Raw genomic sequence first — 13,066 nt, forward strand, 5'->3', positions numbered from 1 at the left:
TATTTTTCCATAGCGAGACGCGACTCTCGACGCGACGCAAACGCGACGCTGGGCGCTCCTACTATGAATAGACCTTAAGGCAGCAAAAGAGTGTAAAGACTAGAGTGCAGATATATATATATCTGTCTCTGTCACGCACCCTTCTACTCAAGAGGCATGCGTGAGCACGTGGTGAGTACGCTTTTATCTTATTGGACGGTGAATTAAAAATTAATAGCAGTTGATGACCTTGATGTTTATAAATCACCAAATAAATGTTTGACATAAACATAACCTAAAATCTAAATATTTAGTTATGTATATTATAGGTTTCATGTGTATAATAACATAATTATTAACATATTTTAGGACTACGCAATTTAAAATGTAATTATTATTTGTTAAGAAAGTGAAGAAAATTTGTTAAAAGATATTTTTGGGGCCTAAAAATTGGTTGAACAGGTAGAAGGAACGATTTCAGTGTAATAAAAAAGAATTCAAAGCCCTCCTTTTCTTGAAACATTTTTCTTACAAATTTAATTAATAATTACATCGATATGATGAAAATTTTATGATAGAATATTATGTACATTAAATAGTAAGTACCCTAAGTACATATTTTATATCTTTAATTAATGTAACAACTTCATTAAAGGGCGTGAACTCACAAATTATGTTAAAAATTAATAACTATATTTTGGTACACATTTTTAATAATTACTATGTATATATGTATTAATTTAATTTTAAAGAATATAATGTTTAATGAACAACCTACATAAAGTTGATATTTAAAGCAATATTCAACGTCAATTTCACACAAAAGTACATATATTCTAATTTATTTGATGTATCTATGATAATTTATAATTAAAGTCAATTATCTACAATAATTGCATTTCAAAGCTGCATAAAATACGCGCGAAGCACTTCAAACTCTTTAAAATTTACGATTCGCGCAAGCGCCTTCGCGACATGGGGGCACGACAAAGACAAAACATGTATTATTCTGTCTGCTTTTGATGGAAACGCTCGCCACTCATTGCTTATATAGGGAGTCAGCGATATAGGAGATAGTATATATATGGTTATGTATATTATAGGTTTCATGTGTATAATAACATAATTATTAACATATTTTAGGACTAAGCAATTTAAAATGTAATTATTCACTTTCTTAAGAAAGTGAAGAAAATTTGTTAAAAGTAAAATAAAAAAGAAAAAGAGTAGGGGAGATATTTTTGGTTCCTATTTTTTAATTATTGTGCAAATAGAGGAAAGATTTCAAAATATTCCTAAGGTTATTTCGAATTTCAAATTATTTACTAATATAAAAACCTTAGATCAGTGTGATTTAGAAAATTATTCAAGAAGTTTTATAAAACTGTATAATAACGATGTAAACGAAGATTTAATTCAAGAAATTTCCTTATTAAAAAACTTAATTTTGAACGAAAACAATTTAAATAGCGTCCAAGATATTTTACAGTATATTTTAGACAATAATTATAACGAACTATTTCCAAATGTGCTAACTGCTTTAAAAATTTTCTTCACGTTACCGGTTACTACAGCATGTGCAGAACGTTCCTTTAGTAAATTAAAACTTATAAAAAATTACCTTCGATCAACAATGTGTGAAGAACGTTTAAATGCACTTGCTATGTTAAGTATTGAAAGAGACATTGCAAACAATTTAAATTTTACTAGTGTAATTAATAATTTGGTTATAAAAAGGTGTGCTAAATAATTAAAATTTTACTAGTGTAACTTAAGATAATAAAACTATTTAATTTATTAAAGATAATAAAAATGCATATAAATTTGGTTATGTTAATTTGCTTGTTGTTAAATTTGAACTAATCCGCTATTTTTATACCGAATATAAGAATAAGGTTACAACATTTTTCTTGCACCGGGGCCCCTTCATTAAGAAGGCCGGCCCTGAAAGAGACGAGTATTTTATTATTATAATTTAGATTTTTAGTTCTTTCAATAAATTGTAAGGAATTTGTTTAGATTAATTAGAATTATTGTTACCTGCAACTTGGGTTGCCTATTTCATGTTTTTGATCATTTTTTTTAATGTTAGTATGCTTTGAAAATAGTGTTCGTCGATACAAACAAATAAAAAAATGAGTTAGTAGCAAAAAATTCGTTTCACCGGCATCACACCGTATTCATCGTCTAAGATAAATAATTAATAAACAACGAATAAATCAAGAACTAAAAGAATTCGTGTCAACCAACGCGAACCAGATAAAATCAAAAACATAAATGGTCCTTCGAGCTGGATTTGAAGAAATTTAAGAATTATTGAAAAATCGCCAAGCCGAATTCAACGCGACGCCGCCGCCATTACTGTGTTGTGCGTCCCTTCCCTTTTTTTCCAATTTCCTATTTTTCCCTATTGTTTTCGATCTGAACCAAGTCTTTATTTGCATTCAAAATGAGTCAACTAGATAATTTAATTAGAGAAGCAAAACTAACGAACTTTGTTAAATTTATTAATATACAGGGTGTCACACAAAAAGCGCCCCAAGCTGTAACTCTGTTACATATTTACATTCCGATTTTCATGACCTAGGTATCAAATGAAATGGTTTTATAAATACTATGATTCATGCTACAAATAATTTTTTCCAACGCCATCTTCAATTTTAAGCGATTATTAACTTTTGTTTTTCAAATTGCTGCGTATATTTTTCTTCACGTCATTGGATAGAAATTGTTCTTCTGAATCCATTGATGTACAATACATCCATTTTGAATGTAAGTTTAGCAGAGAAAAGACACCTGTAGATACAGGTTGTCACACAAGAATACCGCAAGCTGTAATTCTGTCATTTACATTCCGATTTTCATGAGCGAGGTATCAAATGAAAAGGTTTGCTGAATACTATGATTCATGCTACAAATAAACTTTTTCCAACGCCATCTTCAATTTAAAGCGATTATCAACTTTTGATTTTCAAATTGCTCGGTAAGTTTTTCTTCACGTTATTGGATAGAGATTTTTTTTCTGAATCCATGAATGTACAATACATCAACATAAATTATAATTGTAGTAGAGAAAAACATTAAAATAGTTTCCCAACATCGTCTTAAAGTCACTTGTGGTATACTGTAGTGTGCCATGGGAAAAAATAAAAAAAACTACTTATAAGTATCATTTACAACTGCTTCGGACATTGAAATAACATTTAATGACTGTTATCACTTATCAGTTTTGCCCGTTATTTTTTTCTATGGCACACTAGAGACAATGTTCGGAAAATGTTTTAATTGTTTTTCTCTGCTAAAATTACAATTAATGTTAATCTATTGTACATCAATGGGTTCAGAAAAAAAATCTCTATCCAACAACGTGAAGAAAAACATACCGAGCAATTTGAAAACCAAAAGTTGTTAATCGCTTGAAATTGAAGATGGCGTTGGAAAAAGTTTGTTTGTAGCATGAATCATAGTATTCATCAAACCATTTCATTTGATAGCTGGGTCATGAAAATTGGAAGGTAAATGACAGAGTTATAGCTTGCGGCGTTCTTGTGTAGCAACCTCTATATACAGGTGTCTTTTCTCTGCTAAAATTATATTCAAAATGGATGTATTGTACATCAGTGGATTCAGAAAAACAATTTCTATCCAATGACGTAAAGAAAAATATATAAAGCAATTTGTAAAGCAAAAGTTAATAATCGCTTAAAATTGAAGATGGCCTTGGAAAAAATTTATTTGTAGCATGAATCATAGTATTCATGAAACCATTTCATTTGATACCCCGCTCATGAAAATCGGAATGTAAATGACAGAGCTACAGTTTGGGGCGGTTTTTGTGTGACACCCTGTATTTGAATCTGATATCACAAGCGCAATTAGAATAATAGATGAATTTGAGGATGTTCAATATGAAATTGATGTGTTGGGCGTCGATAGTGAGACGCAGGATGACGAACGAGAAACATTTGAAGGGTCATTTTACTCTAGCACCGCGAAAGTCAAGCGCCTACTATCGAACAAAACCATGTGTAGCCATATTCATCATTTTTTGTAGCGAGTCCTACTCCGGATCAGAGTGTGCGACTGCCGGTAATCGACTTACCGAAATTTAAAGGCGAATATGAAACTTGGTTGGAATTTCGCGATATATTCGAATCGTTAATATATAACAACAACGCTATAAACAATATTCAAAAATTTCATTATCTGATATCCGCATTATCCGGGTCCGCTCGTGAAGTAATATCAAGCTTAGAAAGAACTCAAATAAATTATGATATAGTAAATCCCAAGCAACGGGATTTACTATGTACACGTTATAATAATCCGCGAATTTTAATTCAATATCACCTTAAATCATTATTTGATATAGAAAAAATTACTTTCGAAAAATCACATTTAATTCGAAAATTTATTGATGATATTCGTAAACACATGCGCGCCTTAGCTGCTTTAAAAGAGCCCACGGAGAACTGGGACACGATTATTATTTATTTAGCTACAACTAAATTAGACAGTAGCTCAAACCGTGAATAGATTCCAAATTAGAAGATTTACTAGAACTATTAAAAAATCGTGCGGATCTATTAGAAACACTCGATCACATAGAAGTAATCGAAATCACTTATAGTGGCGAATGAATCAAACGTTAGAGTTTGCGTAATTTGTAAAGGCGAACATTACATACAAGATTGCCCAAATTTCGCAAAACTTTCCGTACAAAGACGAATTGATCAGGTTAAACGTTTAAAACTTTTCATTAATTGCCTTAGAACCGGTCATTATCTTCAGCAATGTCGCTCAAGTTCTTCTAAAAAATGCAAAGCTAGACATCACACATTACTTCATTTAGAATATAATCGACCAGAACCGCCCTCACAGTCATCAACGACTACGCAGGCTCACAACATAAATTTTGCATCTAATACAAACGTGCATTCAAACATCTTACTTTCCACAATCATAATTCATGCCTATAACAAGCATAACCGAAAATATTTGATTCGAGCACTTTTAGATCCGGGTAGCCAAAGCAGTTTTATTTCGTCGGAAACTCGTCAACGGCTAGGATTAAGGGAAAGAGAAACACATGTTAATGTTGCAAGTATAAATCAGTTACAATCTACGATTAATAGTTCGTGTTTGATACAAATTTATTCTCGTTATACTGATTTTTCGCTGAAACTTCGTTGTCTTGTTATTGGGGAAATCACGAGTGATTTGTCAAATTTCGTAGTAAACGCGAATGATTTACAAATTCCCAGTAATCTTCGACTAGCAGATCCATCGTTTAACAAACCAGACAAAATAGATATGTTGATTGGAAGCCCCAGGAATCTTAGATAGGAGAACTTGGGACTGATTGTATGTCGAAATCCCACCGTAAGATGGTATTAGCGTCTATACTGAAATAATTTAATTAAACTTACAATTTTGTTATTAATAGTGGGAATGATGAGAGACAGCAATAACAATTATTACCAGTATCATTCTTTTAATTTAAAAGGTATACATTCCAATTCGTGTTATATTTTTAATTTTGTCGCTAACTTCAACTATTAAAAAGTTGAAGCACAGTTGAAGTTTGTTCAGAATGACAGATGAAAACGTCATTTTAAAGTGATTTTTTGGTAAGAGTATAATAAAGTAATAATGGTATGATTAAATAATTAGATTATAATTGACATTATAGCTTTGTTTCAGCTAACGTTATAACTGGTTGGAAGCTCGTTAGATACAATCTCACATTAATAGGATAAAAAAGAATAAGTCCACGATGATTATTTATTATTTTTTTCTAATTTCGGTACAACAATGTTTCGCTTTTTCTAAAAGCGTCTTCAGGTACGACTAGAATAATATGGAACATAATTATTACTAGTTGACGGGTTTTTTTGTTGGTGATATAAAATTAAAAATTATAAAAAGTTCTTACCGTCAAAAACTAAGAATGATGAACACGTGAAAAAATGATCATGTGGAAAAATTTCTCTTACAAAAAACTACGACGGACCGATGATTAAAAATATAATTTTGGATTAAAGAAAAAAGTGAAATTTTTGAAAACGGCGTGGGTTTACCATGTCAGGTTAAAAACTCCAACGTCGGGCGATAGGTTAATAAAATTTTGAAATGCTGAAGGCAGGCGTAAAAGAAAATGTGAAAGCTGAAGGCGTGTTATAAAAAGGGAATTTATCGTTAAAAATCTAAAAGAAAAGGGTATTAATATTATTGAAAGCGTATTATAACGTTCAGTGTTACCAAAAAACTTGAGTCGTGTGCACATGTCGACTGGTTACAACGGACTGAGGTCAGTTAAAAGAGGAAGTAAGTAATATGACAACTTAAGAAAATGAAAGATTGGTATCAGGATGTGACAAACCAAATGCAAGAGCGGTGAGTTTGAAATTATATGAAAGGTGTAAAATATCTATTATAATTGTTAAAATCAGTAATTTCATTCAAAATATGTTCAGGGTTTTTAATGTGGTATGATTTTATATAGTATTCCTCAAATAGGTCCATTTTTCTGGATTTATTAAGATGTTTTAGAAGTTTAATTTTTAATATATCAGTTTTATGTTTATGTTCTTTTAAATGTTTATAAAAAGTAGAATTTTCTTTATTTAAGTGTTTCTTGAATCTAGTACTGATATTCCTTCCAGTTTGTCCTATATAAAAGGAATCGCAATCGTTACAATTAAGTTTGTAGATCCCACTTTTTAGTTTATCAGAGAACAGAATCCTATTCGACATATATAGAAAACCTACTACTACCAATACCTTAATCCAAAAAATTCATTTACATCATTTCAACATAAATACGCATCTTTTCGTTTTTGATAGAATTTTAAATTACCCTCTTTCACGTGCTAGTTTTAACAAGGAAATTAATACTATCATCAAGCTAGGCTTCGATAATGGTTACTCCCTTCAGGAGCTTCAAAATCTATTTTTCCGCATTCATCAAGCTAGAATTAATAATCTCATATATCCCCACTTTTCCAACCCCGGCGTTTTTGTCTCTATACCTTTCCACTCTTTAATCCAAAAACAATTTTCCGATATTTTCAATAAGTTTAATGTCACACCGGTATACCGTGCTAATGCTAAATTGGGCCAATTATTGACTAATAATAAACACATATTCGATGATAAACTAAAAAGTGGGATCTACAAACTTAATTGTAACGATTGCGATTCCTTTTATATAGGACAAACTGGAAGGAATATCAGTACTAGATTCAAGAAACACTTAAATAAAGAAAATTCTACTTTTTATAAACATTTAAAAGAACATAAACATAAAACTGATATATCAAAAATTAAACTTCTAAAACATCTTAATAAATCCAGAAAAATGGACCTATTTGAGGAATACTATATAAAATCATACCACATTAAAAACCCTGAACATATTTTGAATGAAATTACTGATTTTAACAATTATAATAGATATTTTACACCTTTCATATAATTTCAAACTCACCGCTCTTGCATTTGGTTTGTCACATCCTGATACCAATCTTTCATTTTCTTGAGTTGTCATATTACTTACTTCCTCTTTTAACTGACCTCAGTCCGTTGTAACCAGTCGACATGTGCACACGACTCAAGTTTTTCGGTAACACTTAACGTTATAATACGCTTTCAATAATATTAATACCCTTTTCTTTTAGATTTTTAACGATAAATTCCCTTTTTATAACACGCCTTCAGCTTTCACATTTTCTTTTACGCCTGCCTTCAGCATTTCAAAATTTTATTAACCTATCGCCCGACGTTGGAGTTTTTAACCTGACATGGTAAACCCACGCCGTTTTCAAAAATTTCACTTTTTTCTTTAATCCAAAATTATATTTTTAATCATCGGTTCGTCGTAGTTTTTTGTAAGAGAAATTTTTCCACATGATCATTTTTTCACGTGTTCATCATTCTTAGTTTTTGACGGTAAGAACTTTTTATAATTTTTAATTTTATATCACCAACAAAAAAACCCGTCAACTAGTAATAATTATGTTCCATATTATTCTAGTCGTACCTGAAGACGCTTTTAGAAAAAGCGAAACATTGTTGTACCGAAATTAGAAAAAAATAATAAATAATCATCGTGGACTTATTCTTTTTTATCCTATTAATACTCACCATGATGAACCTGGAGGCTACAATTGCCAATTGACAATCTCACATGTCATATGATGCCGTGATCAAAGAAATTGTATACAGGGTGTATCTGAATGACGTGCCCAAACTTCAGGGGGTGATTCTTTAGGCAATTTTAAGGGTACTTTCTCATATAAACTATCAGCGATTTCGACTCCCCTGCGGAGCTACGCCCCTTCAAAAATGGCGAAAAATTTTGGTTTATTTTATTTTTCCCGAAAACCATTAACACCAAGAAAATGAAATTTGGGAAATATGTTTAGCTTATAATAGGGCATGTTTGAGCCTATTTGTACTTTCAATCTTCCCTTCTAAGTTACCAAACATAACCACCCCCGTTCAATTTTTGTCTAAATCTTTTTTATGACGATGATAAATATATTGGAAATATTTTATTTAGATAGACGAAAATATTCTAAAATTTTTTTGCCTCTCTGATGTTCTTTGAAAAGTTAATAGGTTCTGAGAAAAAAATTAATTAAGCAAACACTAACTGTTAAGCTGTAGCGTTGTTAATCGAAAGTTGGAATGAATTTTTAAAGAAAAAATCTTAGCAGGCTTAGCAATCTTTGTCAGAAATATTTTTGACGTTTAAATGTCAGTGGTTTTCTGACTATTATATTATTGTTTTATTTAAAATTTTGAAACGTCGAGTGAACGAGCGTAAATGCGGTAGAACTTTATTCATAAATTAATTTGAAAAACAATAATAATAGTAAGAAAACCACTGACATTTAAACGTCAAAAATATTTCTGACAAAGATTGCAAAGCCTACTAAGATTTTTTCATTAAAAATTCATTCCAACTTTTGATCGACAACCCCGTTGTTGAACGGGCAGTGTTTGCTTTATTATTTTTTTTCTCAAAAATTAGTCGGTTTTGGAAAAATTTTAGAGAGACAAAAAAGTTTTAGGATACTTTCATCTACCTATGTAATTTTTTTTAATGTATTTATCCTCTGCATAAAAAAATTTTAGCAAAAATGTAAAGGCGGTGGTTTCGTTTAGTAGTTTAGAAGGATAGGTTGAAAGTACAAATAGGGTGAAAACGTGCCCTACTACCAGTTAAACATATTCACCAAATTTCGTTGTCCTAGCGTTTATGGTTTTTAAGAAAAAAAAATTAAACCAAAATATTCCGCCATTTTTGGAGGGGTGTAGCTCCTTGGGGGAGCCCAAGTCGCCCATGGTTTATATATCAAAGTATCCTTAAAATTGCCTAAAGAATCACCCCCTGAAGTTTGGGCATGTCATTCAGATACACCTGTATATAGAAGCCGTACCGCTTATGTTCGCCCGTATACCGGTTTGAAGCCAACGCAAGAGCATTTGTTTGGAAACAAAATTGGCCTTGGTCCTAGCGACAGTGGCGTATACGATTTAGATGAAATTGGTCAAACTTTATCCAGTGGCGTATCCAAAAAGCATCCTAATCTTTTATATAAAATTACAATTAAAAATTGATTGTTAAACTAACTACTAATTGAAAAATTATTATCGTAACACCTTTATAAATTGTAGAATGCATTTTTTTCTATATCTTTGTTAAGTTTTAATAAGACTTGAAAGTGTTAAACACAATAAATATAATGTAATCTTTTAAATTAGTCAGAGGATGTAGAAACAACTACTTGAAAAGTAGTACTACGTAGAACAACTTGGTAAATATAGAAGTATGTATGTAGTATTTTGATTGATAAGTTTTATATCTAACTAAAAGTACTAGTATACTCTACATACAAATTATTTACAAAGAAAATATAAATAAATAAAAATTAAGAAAAACGAATCATTTACTGATTCGCAAATAGGTTTATTTATTTTAGAGACATGCCTTATTCTAGGGGCAATAATATTCGGGTATGTTCGGCGATAATCGGCCGCTGGTCCGATCTGTGCACGTTCATTGTTTCAACTGGTTTCGACAAAGGTTGTTAGTAAACAAACCGCGTGTTGCGTTGGCTTCAAGTTTTAGTGTTTGTAACTGCTTCTATATATACAATTTCTTTGGCCGTGATATTCAAATGTATCGGCATTATTTGACAGGTGTAATTGCCATAGGTAATTGCATCTGAGGAATTCTCAACCAGTGGGAACGTTAATTGAATTCCAAACACTTTCCAAACAGTTATTCTGTGGTTGGAGCTTTTATATACAGGGTGTATCTGAATGACTGCAACAAACTTCAAGGGGTGATTCTTTAGTGAATTTTAAGGGTACTTTGAAAATGAAATTTGGGGAATATGTTTAACTCATAATAGGGCACGTTTTGACCCTATTTGTACTTTCAACCTACTCTTCTAAACTACTAAACGTAACCACCCCCTTTGCATTTTTGCGAAAATTTTTTTTATGCAGATGATAAATACATTAGAAAAATTTTACATAGATAGATGAAAGTATTCTAAAACTTTTTTGTCTCTCTGAAATTTTTCCAAAAACGACTAATTTTTGAGAAAAAAAATAGTAAAGCAAACACTGCCCGTTAAAAAACGGAGTTGTCGACCAAAAGTTGGAATGAATTTTGAATGAAAAAATCTTAGTAGGCTTTGTAATCTTTGTCAGAAATATTTTTGACGTTTAAATATCAGTTTTTCTTACTATTATTATTGTTTTTCAAATTAATTTTTGAATAAAGTTCTATCGCATTTACGCTCGTTCACTCGACGTTTCACAATTTTAAATAAAACAATAATGAAGTAAGAAAACCACTGATATTTAAACGTCAAAAATATTTCTGACAAAGATTGCAAAGCCTACTAAGATTTTTCATTAAAAATTCGTTCCAACTTTCGATTAACAACCCTACAGCTTAACAGTTAGTGTTTGCTTAATTATTTTTTTTCTCAGAAATTATTAATTTTTAGAAGAACATCAGAGAGACAAAAAAGTTTTAGAATAGTTTTATCTATCTAACTGAAATTTTTCCAATGTATTTATCATCTTCAAAAAAAAAAAATCTAGGCATAAATTGAATAGGGGTGGTTACGTTTAGTAGTTTAGAAGAGTAGATTGAAAGTACAAATAGGGTCAAAACGTGCCCTATTATGAGTTAAACATATTCCCCAAATTTCATTTTCATAGCGTTTATGGTTTTTGAGAAAAAGAAATTAAACCAAAATTTTCCGCTGTTTTTGGAGGGGTGTAGCTCCTTAGGGGAGCCGAAGTCGCCCATGGTTCATATATCAAAGTACCCTTAAAATTCACTAAAGAATCACCCCTTGAAGTTTTTTGCAGTCATTCAGATACACTCTGTATAAACCCGATCAAACCTGTATTCTAGTGGTTCGGTTCTTAGCTGAATAATTCCAAAATATCCGCAACAGATGGCCCCACATGCGTTCAATTTTTAGTACGAAGTTTTTGCTTAGAGAGTTGCATTTCTATGAAGCTATTTTCTATGATGGGAGTAGATTATTTTTGGGAATTATTGTGCGTCGGTCAAGTTAAGCTTCCTACTGGTCCAATAATGCAAAATACGTGTTTCGGTTGGGTTATTTCAGGGCCTGTAGTTTCCGCAATCGCAAAATTGACCTCACATTGCAATTTTTCTAAACTCTCGGTTACTTCTGACGAGAATGATAAGAGTTTCTCGTCAAAATTATGTCAACTATTAGAACGCTTTTGGGAAATCGAAGCGGTACAAACTCAAGCTCCAATGTCAAATGAAGCAATGATTTGTGAAGAACATTTCAACAAAACGGCATATCGCGCACCTGATGGCCGATTTACTGTAACAATTCCTTTTAAAGGAAGCATAGAACGATTAGGTGAGTCCCACAAAAGCGCGGAACGTAGATTATTGAGTATGGAGCGCAAATTCAAAAGACTTCCTGAGTTTGGTGAACAATATAAAAGGTTCACGCACGAATATCTCGAATTAAAGCACATGCGTAAGATAAATTGCAAAACATCAGCTGATTTGCATTATTATTTACCACATCACGGGGTTATAAACGAATCTAGCACTACTACCAGATTGCGAGTTGTTTTCGATGGTTCTTGCTCAACAATTACTGGGTATTCCCTTAATGATTTACAAATAGTTGGTCCTACTTTACAGCCTGATTTGTTCAACGCTTTAATCAAATACCGTAAATATATTCACGTAATGGCTGCAGATGTTAGAAAAATGTATCGGACGTGTTTAATAAATCCCGAACAGACAAAACTTCAGCGAATTCTTTGGCGTGATTCTCCTGAACTTCCAATAGACATATACGAATTATTAACTGTGACACACGGTACAGCATCAGCTAGTTATTTAGCCACGCGTTGCCTAAAACAAATAAGCTTGGAATGCTCCGATCCGGTTGTAGCAAACGTTATTGGTAACCACTTTTATGTCGACGATCTATTGACTGGAGCAAACTGAATGACATTAATCATTTTAGTCAGACTTGATCAAAATGCAACCAACAACTTACTCATTTTCAGGAACATCTATTAAAAGTAGACTGGATGGTTACACAATATCAAATCTTTTTCTTTATCAGCGCGTTTATCTGCATTAATAAGAATGGCTCGGTAACGTTTCTCGGTATTTCTTGAAAAGTAAATTCACTACTAAAATACATATAATAAATATTAATAAAGGAGATTCTTTTAAACACACTGTCATTAAAATCTAATTAAATGCTAATTAACCCGTCTAAACGCATTTTAATGCCCTCATTAACGTCTTAATTACTATTCTGTACACATAAATAACCTCAAATTCTCTGTTAAAATTCAGTTTTTCCAGTTCCTGTGTAAGAGTCGGTTCTAGTGAAATATTAATCAATATGTTTTTCCAAATTTTTCCGAAAACGATCAATACAACCCAAGTGCCTTTCTTTTTGGAGTTTCCCATGGAACTAATAATAATAATTTTAGGTTTTCTTGATCCGAAATCTCTATTGCTTGCAGCCGTAACTTATAATAA

The 13,066-nt window shown here is 31.6% G+C and overlaps 1 protein-coding gene and 2 long non-coding RNA genes across 3 annotated transcripts; 2 read left to right on the forward strand and 1 right to left on the reverse strand.

Annotated features, from left to right (window-relative positions):
• Nucleotides 1-5,749: 5,749 nt before the first annotated feature.
• Nucleotides 5,750-6,217, reverse strand: LOC139429353 (uncharacterized). The gene is made up of 2 exons (XR_011639997.1): nt 5,915-6,217; nt 5,750-5,829 (listed from the first exon to the last, which is right to left on the reverse strand). It is a non-coding gene; the product is annotated as an uncharacterized lncRNA (long non-coding RNA).
• A 1,308-nt stretch (nt 6,218-7,525) lies between these two features.
• On the forward strand, nt 7,526-8,094 carry LOC111419723 (uncharacterized). The gene is made up of 3 exons (XR_011640072.1): nt 7,526-7,603; nt 7,659-7,929; nt 8,015-8,094. It is a non-coding gene; the product is annotated as an uncharacterized lncRNA (long non-coding RNA).
• A 3,451-nt stretch (nt 8,095-11,545) lies between these two features.
• LOC111425083 (uncharacterized) lies at nt 11,546-12,517 on the forward strand. Its single transcript, XM_023058848.2, has one exon. The coding sequence runs from the start codon at nt 11,546-11,548 to the stop codon at nt 12,515-12,517; it is 972 nt and encodes a 323-aa protein (XP_022914616.2).
• Nucleotides 12,518-13,066: the final 549 nt, after the last annotated feature.

This window comes from Onthophagus taurus, chromosome 3, assembly GCF_036711975.1.
Source record: "Onthophagus taurus isolate NC chromosome 3, IU_Otau_3.0, whole genome shotgun sequence".
NCBI lineage: Eukaryota > Metazoa > Arthropoda > Insecta > Coleoptera > Scarabaeidae > Onthophagus > Onthophagus taurus.